The 12,598-nt window shown below is 52.8% G+C and overlaps 1 protein-coding gene across 1 annotated transcript; it reads right to left on the reverse strand.

Moving 5' to 3' along the window:
* Positions 1 to 3,411: 3,411 nt before the first annotated feature.
* Positions 3,412 to 5,350, reverse strand: POU4F1 (POU class 4 homeobox 1). The gene is made up of 2 exons (XM_060129151.1): positions 5,228 to 5,350; positions 3,412 to 4,563 (listed from the first exon to the last, which is right to left on the reverse strand). Exons 1-2 carry the CDS (start codon positions 5,348 to 5,350, stop codon positions 3,412 to 3,414), a joined length of 1,275 nt encoding a protein of 424 aa, XP_059985134.1.
* Positions 5,351 to 12,598: the final 7,248 nt, after the last annotated feature.

Consider the following 12,598-nt stretch of genomic DNA (forward strand, 5'->3'; position numbering starts at 1 on the left):
TATTGTCTTCTCTTTATTTGGTAAGGATTTTACTTAATACAAAACAAATGCTTAGGTTCTTATTACATACATTAGTCATCATTATATAATACAAATATATTTGCCTGCAACATTTCCGTTCGGGGCAGATTTTTTTTAAAAAACAGCCTTTGTAAATCTGTTTATTTGTTCATTCCTGGTTCTCCAACAATGAAATCCGGTCGTACTTTTCTATAAAATAACGTGGGTATTTTTTTAAACAAATGTATTTTATTTAAAACTTTGATGACATTTCAAGTTAATAACAACAGAAACAAATCAATTTTGATGGAAGAGATCTATTTTAAAAATACCTCTAGTGATTTTTTTAAAACATTAACAATTGTTTAAAATCACAGCTTTTTAAATGTACTCTTCTTTTTTGAACATCAAGCATTTTGTTTCACAGATTTGCCGGTGAAATTAAAAAGATTTGGCTAAAGTAGGATGACTTCAGAAGATATAATCCCAGCTATTAAGAAACTTTTTACATTTGGCATCTGATCTAGTCCCGGGTCACCAACAGAGAATCTCTGGTCCCTCTGGAGCAGTAGGTGGCACACTAAAGTTCCAAATGAACAGAGGCATTTGACACCATGGCTGGACAGATCAGTGGATGGTTTTTGTTAAACTCCAAATAAATGTCATTTAGTTACAACATTTTCTTAGAAACGTTTTTAGGCTAGAACAACACATACAAACCTCCAAATGCCTCTGCACCGAACCTTGATTTAAATATTTTGAGAGTGCGTGGTTATTTATTACCTTCCACCACTCTGAAGCGAGGGCTGTGCTTGAAGGATTTCTGCAGTTAAAAAAAAAAAAGAAAACTTTGATAAACACAGGCAACTAATAGAGAATTCATTTTATTCAGAGCACCGCTTTCACGTGAGTTATCTGAAAGTGAATTCTGATTCAGCAGAAAAATACATCATTCTCATCCTTTCCCCTCTTTTCACCTCCCTTTCAACGTCCTCCCCTTCCCTGTATTTTTGGTTGAATTGAGTCTCATTTGTTGACCGGCTCTCCCAGGACTTTGGCCCAGTATATACACAAAAATGCACCCAAATCATAAAACTGCTCTTCTTTCAGTTATATTTTATTTGTAAGTGTACTGGGACATATCCCCCTGTTGTATTTTGGCGCACAGAAGTGGTTCTGATAGAAGTGGGGAGGAGGGGAAGATAATAGAGCAAAGACATAACCAAGGAAAAAGCTCAGCAGACATACATGGACAGGTAGATCAATCCGTGAGGCATTTCAGGATTAACACTGGCAGTTCGTAACCACTGTGTGAGTGTGTGCATTAAAGAAAATATTTACAGTAATCTTCCTTTTTTCCTTTTCCTCTAAATACAAGAATATGACAAGAATGTTGTGTTTTCGGTGAAAACAGGCAGTAGACTGTGAAATCACACTATCCACAAAACGGTCTATCAGAAAGCTAGCCCAGTTTAGTGCTCAGTTTCAAATGCATAGAATGTTTGCGCTGCAAACAATGATATACAATGTAATTAAATAAATAATGCCTAACCAGAGTGAGACCTAGTTGTGTTTCTTTCTGCACCTTTCAGATCATGCATGATTTCAGTCTTGTTAAATGGCAGGTTTTTTCTTTTCTCATCTGTTCTGTTTTCAATTTTTTAGTTCTTATTAAAGGACGGTAATAAACCATCTCCACCCGAGATCAAAAGAGTGTCTTGTGCACCAAGCAGGCATTTTACCTAACCACCTTCAATTTTTTTTCTTTTTTTAATCCATCAGTAGTTTCGTAAAGTACCTTGATTATTACTATGAAATACTATACATGATTTTCTATTTGGGAGACTGATAGTGCAAATTAAAGTTTTTGCTACCCAACATTTATCCCCAGCAATAAATTACTTTTGGATAATAATAATAATAATTTAATAATAATAATAATGAAACAGTTGTTCTGCTCCCCCCCCCCCCCCCCCCCGCTCCCAACATGCAGACCTTTTTGAAATAAATGGAGGGCTTTAAACCCGTCTTCCTCTCATCTGGGATTTAGTTGATTTTCTCACAGCCAAGTCCTGCTCCAAGTGAAAGCAGAAACTTCTCAATATTTCAATGATTTCATGTTCTCCAAGAGAGAAGAAAGGGGACCTAGAAGAGCAAGATGGGTCCTGTTCTGTGGAGAAAATGGGACAGCGTATCTCTCCTACTGTCTGCCACCCCATCAATCTATTTGAATCAACAGGGGAAAAAAAAGTAGATAGTTTAAAATAAGCCACTGAGAAAAATAAATGAAAGGGCAAGCAAGTTCTATGAGTGGGAAGGGGGGGAAGCTTAGTTTGAAATGGTCTGTTTTCTAGATCTTAGATATGAGAGCAAAAATGGAAAGAGTAAAAACCTGGTTAAAATTGTTCTATTTTCCTAGAATAAAATATTTATTTCGGAGCCTCTAAATTCTGCTTTTTAGTCAGCCCAAAGACTATGCCTCTCTCTCCCTAAAGACCCCCATCTGACCTATCAGGCCACAGGAGTATAGGCTGGGTCACTGGAAAACTTGGACTTCACCTAAACAAGTAGCCACCCGCCGCCCCTTTCAGCTGTGCCCCTACTCACTTTCTGGAAATGGAGAGCAGCCGTCGGAGTCTCATTGGAAAAGAGAAAATAAATCAAAGAGGACTTGGATTGGGTGTAGGTAAGACTTAGAGGAAAGATTAAATTAAACACACAAACAGAACAACTAGCTTTGCTACCCAGAATTTCACCTTCCGGTTCGTCTGGTGTTCGGTCTTTGACTCAGTTCCTGTGTGTAGGGCTGGGCGATAGTAATAACGTGGTGCTCTTTTTTCTCTTCCTTGCGGGGGCAGGGGAGGAGGGGGGAATGAAGCTGCAGAACACGACTCTCCGGAGTTAAATTTCTAAAGCATTTTTTTCTTTGCTTTTGTTCTGTTTTGTTTTCTTTTGTCTTTATTTGTCTAGTTTTTGGTGGTTGGTAGGTTTTTTTGTACATAGCTCCTTGGTCCCCAGGAGATTTTGATAAGTGTCTCTGGTCAAAATCAGTCAATTTCCCTACTCTTCCCGAGTCTCCCCCCACCCTCACCCCCAGAGCCATCCTGCCCCTCACAACCCCTCCTCCACTCTCCGCTTTCCTTCCCCCGACTCCCCCACTCTCACAAATGCTCCCTCTTCTCCCCCCGCCCTTCTCTCTGGTGTCCACACCCTGCACCCCAGTCCTCTAGGCTGGGGAGGGTAAGGGCAGGGAGAGCAGAGAGGAGGTGGAGGCGAACGCTCGAGGAGGGGCTCCCCAAATGCAAGCAGGACAACGGACACTCTAAATCCGGGGGGAAACAGGCCCGGGGAAAGCCCCTCGAAATGCCCTTCGGCTCCCCGATCTGCCCCGCCCGGTACCTCCCATCCCCCTCAGTAAGTGGCGGAGAATTTCATCCGCTTCTGCTTCTGTCTCTGGTTGCAAAACCACACCCGCACCACGTTCTTTTTGAGGTCCAGTTTCTCGGCGATGGCGGCGATCTTCTCGGACGAGGGCCGGGGCTGTACGGCGAAGTAGGCCTCGAGCGAGCGCTTCTCGGGCGCGGCGATGGAAGTCCGCTTGCGCTTCTTCTCGCCACCGTTGAAGAGCTCGGGCTTGTTCATTTTCTCGCGCTGCGCGCCCTCGGCTTCCTCCAGCCACGCCTGCAGGATGGGCTTGAGCGCAATCATGTTGTTGTGCGAGAGCGTAAGCGACTCGAACCTGCAGATGGTGCTCTGGCTGAGCGAGCCCACGCCCGGGATCTTGAGGTTGGCCAGCGCCGAGCCCACGTCGGCCTGCGTCACACCCAGCTTGATGCGCCGCTGCTTGAAGCGCTCGGCGAACGCCTCGAGCTCGCGCGGGTCCGTGTCCGAGTCGCAGATGGACGCCAGGCCCGCCGCGCCCACCACGGCCGCCGCCGCCGACGCCGCCGCCACCTGCCCGGCCGCCGCCGCCGCCGCCGCCGCCGCTGCCGCGCCGTGGTGCGCCGCCGCCGCCACCAGCCCGGGGTGCGGCAGCCCCGACGGCATGTTCATGGCGGCCGCCGCCGCCGGGTGCGACAGGTGGCCCAGGCCGTGCATGTGCGGATGCGGATGCGCCGAGCCGCCCAGCAGCCCGCCGCCCGGGCCCCCGCCGCCGCCCCCCGGGCCGCCGCCGCCCGGGCCGCCGCCGCCCCCGGGGCCGCCACCGCCTGGGCCGCCGCCGCCCCCCGGGCCGCCTCCGCCCCCCGGGCCGTCGTGGGCGCCGCCGCCGCCGCCCGCTGCGCCCGCGCCGCCCGCGCCGGCCATGAGCGCGAGCGAGGGCGACGAGATGTGGTCCAGCAGGTCACCGGGCTCGAGCGCCTGGTGGTGATGGTGGTGGTGGTGGTGGTGCGCCAGCGGCACGGTGGACGTGGACGTGCATGGCACGCTGTTCATCGTGTGGTACGTGGCGTCCGGCTTGAACGGGTGGCTCTTGCCCTGGGACACGGCGATGTCCACCGCCGCCAGCGCCTCGGCCCGCGCCAGCAGCGTTTCGTCTAGGCTGGCGAAGAGGTTGCTCTGTAGCTGCAGGCGACACAAACCAAACCAAAAAAAAAAAAAAAACAACCACAAAACCAAAAAAAGCAAAAACACAGAACAACCACACACAAGCCGGAAAGTACAAGCAAAAGGCCAACACAAAGCAAGCAAAATAATAACGACGAGGGTGGGGATAGTGGAGACCGGGAAAGACAGAATAGCGACACATTGGGGACGAGACAGGGGGTCAGATGAGAAGGGACGGGAGTGTGAGGAGAGGGGCAGATGCGGAGGAGAGGGGGACACAGGAACACATTCCGGGGACGGGCGTGGGAGACGGAAAAGGAGGGGGAAAGAAGAAGTGCAGATGTAACTCGCAGCTGGGGACCCGTGTCACGCACCCGAACACGCACAGAAAACGCCTTTCCAAGGCATGAAATTAACAGGAAAGAGTGGAGGGAAGTCGAGACTCATGGCCCCAGTGCTCCCCACTCCGATCGCCGGCGCCCGACACGGAGGCAGAGGCGACGGGAACACGACACTAAGCTCCACTGTACGAAGCCTGCCTCGCAGCGGGACTCTTCTAAAACTCCCTGCCCGCAAATCCCCGCACCGGGACCTGTACATACATCAGCACCCGACATGCAGCGTCTCGGAGACGGGGAGGGGGCGGGCCCGCGGGCCGGGTCCGCGTGCATGGGGCGCTTACCGGCGGCGTGGGCAGGCAGGCCCGCCGGATGGCCTCGGAGCTGGAGTGCAGTGACGGGTACTTGTGCTCAGGGAGGGTGGGATGCATGGCAAAGTGAGGCTGCTTGCTGTTCATGGACATCATCTTGATGGCTTGGCAAGTAAATCCACAAACACTCCGAAAGTCCGCGGGAAAGTGCGCACGCCGGCTCCCCCGGCCTCCCTTCGGAGGCTGCAGCCGCGGCGGCTGTCGGCGCGGAGGCGGCGGACGCACCGGGGGCCGCTGCTGCTTCTGCTGCCGCCGCTGCCGCCCGGCGCTGCTTTGACCGCGCAGACCGCCGCGCACCGGCCTCGCGATCCCACTTCTCCGAGAGCTCTAGCCCCGTGCGCCGACGGGATGCACTCCTCTTACACCTGAGCCCCAATTCTCGCGGCCGGTCCGGGGAGCTCTCGCGAGAGGTCGCGGGCCCGCCGCGCTGACAGGCATCAGCTGTCTCCGTCTATCTGACGCGCGCTCTCCCTCTCGGCGGCGCCGTGCGTCTGCGCGCGCGCGCGCTCTCTCCCGGCCGCGACCCGCGCGTGGGAGCCGCTCTTATAGTGACCACCAGCAAGGACAGCGCAGGTGATGCACCTGTAGCTACCCGGACATGCGCACTGCACTTCTCACCTTTCCCATCGCGGGTCTGGAAAGATCAAAAGGGCCAGCTATTGTTTGAGGGTAGGCATCTTTTAGGGGGAGAAAGACGATGCTCACCAGCCCCTGGGTGGTTTCCCTCCCTCCTCCACACCCTCACCTCGATCGCAAGCCCTGAATATATGCGCATTACTTAGGCACACCTCCTCTCCGGGACGTCTAACAAGCTGTTATATAATGTATACAGCTGGGCATTTGTATGTTAAATTATGCCCGCGCATTCTTCTGTATGCAGTATAAATAACACAGAAATGCAGAAGGTGCTGTCTTTTGCGGCAAGAACCTGTTTCTTTCATGGTTTATAAATAGGTTCCTGGAGAATGAATAATCGCGGTGACAGACATTTGTTTGAAGCAGTCAGATGCTATTGATTTCCATATGATTTAATTTCCTCCGCATACTTTGTTGTTGTTGTTGTTGTTGTGACTATAAGTGTGTCAGGCACCGACAGTGACAGCCACTTAGGAGCCACAAGGAGCGTGTGCTTTCTACTAGGGAACGGCTGGTTGTTGAAATGAAGTTGTGCATTTCTCTTATTGTTTGTCTCCTTTAACCGTGTACAAACCCACATTTCAAACGAGCTCCGGATGATCTGAGGCTTCTTGTAATCAAAAGGAAAAATAGTTAACAGGGTGTAGCTGGGATCCTTACCTCTCTTCAGCATACACACACACACACACACACACACACACACACACTTTATGCTGGAAACTCCAGGAAAAGGAAATAGCTTCAGAGAAAAGGGAATAAGATGTTGAAGAGAACTTTATTTTCCCTTCCATCGTTTTGGCTTGTTTGCCCACCACCCGCCCGCCCCCGCCCCCCAGATACAGATATACATACAGATGTATAGATGTGTATATATATACACACACATTTTTTTTTCTTCAGTAGGGAACAGAATCAAGCCAATTTATAGGAAAGCGTGATTAAAATATTAATTCAAACCAACTTAAAAGAACGGGGCCCAAGCTCTGGTCCAGGCTTTATTTATTTTTTATTATTGTGAAATCAAAACGTAAGAAGAATAAATCAATTAGCCAACCTGCTATGTGGCCCTTATGTAGCAGGCAGATCAAGGGCCTCCCGGGGAACCATAGTTCAGGTGCCCGAGTCCCCAGGGAATCAGCCCTTGCCCGGGGTGATAACAGCCCAGATGTTATCACATCTGCAGCGAGAGAGCTGGAGAACTGCAAGGGGCTGCGTAGGGGAGGCAGAGATCAGATAAATAATCTTTCTGGTCTCTCCCACAGCAAGGAGGTCTGTATTTCCGCTAAAGATTAGATCTCATTTCTATAAACCTAAATTTACGTTCGCCTTGGATCTTTTCTTTGGATAAACGCGTGCGTATTTAGCGGACACGCTCCCTACTCAAATTCCAAGAAGAGCCCAGAGGCGTCACCACGGCTTTTTTTTTTCTTTTTTCTTTCTGTCTTTTCTTTTCTCTCTACCTTTCCCCCTCCCCCCACCCCCTCGCAGCCCGAGAGGGGAGTTAAGAAGGATGTTCACTTGCTAGTGTGAGAAGGAGCCTCGTTTCCATCCATTACGCGGTCCCTTGGGAGTGCTAAGTGCAACTTTATCTCTGCGGGGAATGGACCACGAGCAGGACATCGCTGGAGGGAGCGAATGAGTCCTACGGTAGTCGTCGCACCGGGTGTTCAGGCTTAACTTAATCCTTCCTGACACCCACCGCGGCGGTTCCCTGAGCTCGCCTGCGTTAGGGGGTCGGGGGGTCGGGGTCGGGGGAAGGAAGGGCGCCGCAGAGGATGAGCGCCTAGATCCTGTCTCCCCCTCCCCCCAGGGAAACGCTGGCTTTTAGGGACCCCAAAGAGTGCAGGGGAAGCAAACGCAAATAGCACAGTTTGGGGGCCACATGGACTCAGAGACAGAGAGAGAGGTGAGCCCCTGAGTACCAGAAGCCCATCTCGGTTTACCCTCCAACACTGAGAGAGCGCCAATTAACCCAGCGGGGAGGTCCCTGGCCTGAGGTCAAGACTTCATCACCTTGTCCAGACTCCTCTCCTAGTTCACTTCTTTTAGGACAACCAGAGTCCCTGCCCAGCTTAGGGTGGGCTCAGACCTCTGCTCAGAATGTCTCACTTTCCCCCAGGGCTAGAAATAGGGCCCTGGGTACAGTTCCCATCTCATTACCCACCCCCCTCACCCCACTAATGGATTGGAAGCCCATTTAGGGCACATCTGTGTCCACCCTGGCACTTAGGAAGGGTGCTTGTCACAGAGTGAAAATACCCCATAGAACAATACACGTGTGTAGGAAGGAAGAGAAGGCAGACGGCGAGGGCCGGGAGAAAAACAAAGAGAGTTCAGCAAGCCAGGACCAATGGGGAGTGGGGGGCAAGCAGGAAGATCGCCGAAGGGGTCTCCTCTCTCCCTGAAAAGGAGATGCAGATTGGAACAGAGGGCGTGCTGTTCCCATGCAGAGCTGTCTATCTTGATTCCAGCCAGCAATTTTTCCAAAGTCATTTATTTCATCCTTCCCTCATTTACTTTCTACCCTACCTTGAGCACCAGTCTGGGCCAGGGCAAGACACTGGAGATAAAATGAGGTATAAAATACAGGCATCTGCCTTGGGGCGGTGGCAGTCTATGAGAGTGGGGTAGCTACAGGTGAAGGGGGTGTTTTTGTGGTACAGGTGTGACAGGTGCGATGAGAGGGAATTGTATAGAAATACCGGGTGGGGTAGGGGATGATGCTTGGAGAATTATCCTGTCACATCCCTGCTGGGCCTCAGCCCCAGGCTAGAGAGTGGGACACGGTGGTAGATCTGCCGGTACTTCCTTGGACCTTATCAAGCCTTTCCCTACTCTCCCCAGGGCAGTGAAAGGGAAGGGTGGTGGACTGGGGCTCAGTCCATCAATGTCACTGCTTTGTGTTCCGGGTTTGGCAAGTGCAGTAACTAGATGGCCCCTGCCAGAGCTAGTGATGCCCACGTGGGGTCTGAGCCTTGGCATAGAATCCTGGGCAGGTTGGGGTTTGTTTTTTTTCTTTTTTTTTTTTTCCTTCCTGTTTAATGACCAACACAGATTCCCTCCTCACCCGATCTCATAGCTTTGCATTTTATCAAGAGGGAGATAATGAATGCACAGCTATTGATTTCCAAGGAATTTCCGCCCCCAGGGATAGGGAGTCTATCATCTGGATCAGAAACACATTTCTTTCCCTCATTAATTAATTTTCTCCTCCTTCGTTGGCAGGCCCCACTTCACATTTCCTTTCGCAGCGCCTCTTTCCCGGGCTTTGCGGGCAGACGTTGGTAGGCTGGAGTGAAGACCCGCGGGAGAGGCGCAGCGCAAGGGCGGGACCGGCTGGGGGTGACTGCTGCTCGCCTTTAAGCACCCCGCCCCCTCCACAGCTGCCACTGGCTGGGCAGCCTTTCTTCTTCCGAAGCGGCGCGGGGAAAGTTAGCTTTGGACTCAGCAGCCCCTACCTGCACGCCTCCCTCTCCCCAGCCCCACCTCTGGGCTTGAACCCGATTTATTTATCCGCATTCGGGGACGCCAGGGGGCGGATGGGGGGAGCGGTGGTCCTGAGGAATGTGCACTGAAGTGAGTGGAGATTGTGCGCGTACAAGAGAAGGGGATCGGGCCTCACGTTCTTGCCCAAACGCGGGGATCTGGAACAACATGCAAACCCAGGCGGCCCAAGACGGAGCTCTGCTCCTCGCAGATGCGGGCCGCCACGTTTCCTCCCGGCTGCCGCCCAGAAACTCGGCCCGTTCACCGCGCAGCCAGCGCCCTGCGCGGGGGAAGTCGCCAGAGCCTCTAGTCGGCCGGCTTCCGAGGCCGCTTGGGTTGTTTTAAGCGGTGGGAATGAACTGGCCAGCAGAGGACTAGGAGGCCTAGAATTGGGAGGGGGCGGGGGGGAGTGTCGGTATTCGGAAGAGGGGCGGCACTTGGGAGGTCCGGCTCCCTTCCGCTCAGACACCCTCTGTCCGAAGGGTGGGACAGAGGGGGGACTAGTGCCGTGCTTTCGCTTCCCCTCCTGGCGGCCTTGCCAGCGTCAAACCTGGGCAGCTTTGCTCCCGGGTCTCTCTAAGCGCTGACCCTTGCGCATTCCGTTCCCGTCCCTCCCGCGGTGTGGGCACTGGGCTCCTCGCCCGCCCAGCCCGCAAGGCAGTCCTGGGAGGTCGCCCTGCCCTGTGCCACCGCTCAGCCCGAGGCGCGAGTTCACAGCCACGCTCTCGTTGGCGAGAGCTGGGAGATTTCCCACAGGCTACTGTCCTTCCTTTCTACCCCGCTCTGCCCGCACCGCGGCCGCTTGTCTCCCTCGGTCCCAAAGGCCGGGGTGGGTGAGTTATTGAGGCCAGGGGTGATCAGCTCCTGTGAGGCTTCCAGCTGGGACCTGCGGAGGAGGTTCTCGAGTAAGCCGCTGAAAACCCAGTGTTTTCGTTCTTCTAGCCGTTTAATTCAAATGCCACTTACGTTGGGAACATTTTCCTGGATGTCGAGCACCCCACTCCGAGATGTCCCCGATACACACACTTGGGATCCGAATGATGCGGCAGTAAAGTTCACTGCCGGTCATTATCTCTCTTGGCGTTACATCTGTAGAGATCTAGGTGTATATATATATATATATATATATATATATATATATATATATATATATATATAAAATCTCCACCCTAACCCCTCGGTGGACTTAAACCCACCTACCTTGTGAAAGCCCTAGGGATGATGTAGGACTACGTCTCCGTCCTAACAGGGGCACGGCCTCCCTCGCCCGCTAGTTGCCAGAACAAGTTTCACTGTCCAAGTGACAATGCTGGACCGCTACGCTTGGCCACGGGCCCCTGTGGTTTAGGTCCCAAGGGAAGCAGAGCTGCTCCCGCCCCGCACAGGCCCCTTCCAGAAAGGGAGAACGCGCTGGTCAGAGAAGGGGCTTCGAGGTCTCCTGGTTACGAACAACAACGAACAAACCAACTCTACAACAGACACGCCCGCCCCTGACCCCACGCGACGAGATGGAAGTTGTGTCGCCTTCCTCTCCCCGGAGAGCCGCGGGCCCGCCGCTCCCACCCGGCCACACGCGCGCGTTGGTGGGAGGCAGCTCCGCTGGCGCACAAGGACCGCAGAGGACCCCCAGGCCCCCGCGACCGCAGTTCTGGGAACCGAGCGGCGAGCGCCCGTCGCCCTCCGCAGACTCGTCTTGGCCTGTAGGAGCGGGATCCCCAGGAGGGTCCAGACGCCCCGAGGAAAGCGCGAAGCCTCGAGTCCACACGCCGAAGTGCGGAGCTGGGTCCTGTCGCCCGGCTCCGAAGCTCGCAGGCGCCGCCGCCAGCCGCCCCTCCTCCCCGCCGCCTGCACAAATCAAAGCCCCTTGCGAGGCACTGGGAAATAGTTGCCTTGTCATGTAACACATTGCCCTGATTTATTATAAAATTTTAACGAAATCATGCATATTTTAACAGCCTTTAATCACTGCATGAAAATTTAATTCATGGACTGTAGCGCGTTTAAATAAATGAAGTGTTAATTCATTAGGATTAATTAATTTGTTAAAGGATTGTGTGCAAGGTTAAGGTGGAAAGAAAACTCTTTGTTGGTTTCGCGTCTTAATCGCCAGGTTTCGCAAGTAGTAATAAAACGAAAGGAAACCGCAGAGCTGGCCCTTTCTTTGGGCGGGGCCCTGGAGAGAGCAGCTGAGAGCGCCCTCAAGAGCCCGGGAAACTCCGACCAGAGGGGCACCGGCAGATCCGTCCTCCCGGGAGAAGGGGGAGCGGCACTGGCTTCGAGAATACGGGAAGGAGGGGTTCGCCGGAATCAGAGGAAGGAATGCGGGATCGTAGCCGAGGCAGGCGGGCCAGACCTCACCTCCCCACCCCCAGCACAAAGACGACCCAGTGAGGGAAGCGAGGTCGCGCCTTCCGGTCCTCGGAGCGCCAAGCCTCGGCTTAATGGACAGATGATGGGCCAGCCCTGCCACCTCCTGAGCCTTCTAGCCTTCTGGGAATCACAGTCTCGCCAGCAGGCCGCCGGTCCTGGCGGCGAGGCTGAGCCTAGAGTCTCAGGGGATGCTCAAGAGAGAGGAGGCGGACCAAAGCCAAACTTGCCAGCTCAGGCTGGGGCAATCGGGAAACCTTTTCCATCAGGAGCCCTGATGTTAGTGAATGGTTCCTTCAGCACCTCTTCTGAGACATCTGATGAATAGGCAACCCCTTGCAGGAGAGCGGACACAGGCGCAGAAGAGATGTCCTCTTCCGCATCAAACTCTTATTCATCCCTAAAGACCCAATACAAATAGCACTTCCGTGAAGCAGCCTGGTTTACTTTCTGCTCCATGCTATCCCCAATACAGACACTTTTCTACTCACCAGTGTTATAAGAATTAAAATGGTCCAGAACTAGGTCCTCCTTCCTCACAGAAAGTCTCAGTAAATGCCTAAGTCAAATCTTTGCCCTAGGGTACTGGATGTTCACAGCCCCAAATTATATGTCACACTAGGCGCACACTTCTACACATTTGGTTAATGCAACTAACATTTATTAGAGGGGGTCTGCTCCCTGTTAAGACACAGCAGACCTAGAAATCTACCTTGATTCAAGAAATGGAGCTTCAATCGAACTTATTCTAGGCTGCCTCTGTCATGTCAAACTGAAGATCATCCAAGCCTAAGCTTCAGATGGGTTCTTAAAAGAAAGCTGCAGCTTCCTCCCTCAGAGTGGGGTTCCGAGAAT

This window comes from Lagenorhynchus albirostris, chromosome 18, assembly GCF_949774975.1.
Source record: "Lagenorhynchus albirostris chromosome 18, mLagAlb1.1, whole genome shotgun sequence".
In the NCBI taxonomy this organism is placed as follows: Eukaryota; Metazoa; Chordata; class Mammalia; order Artiodactyla; family Delphinidae; genus Lagenorhynchus; species Lagenorhynchus albirostris.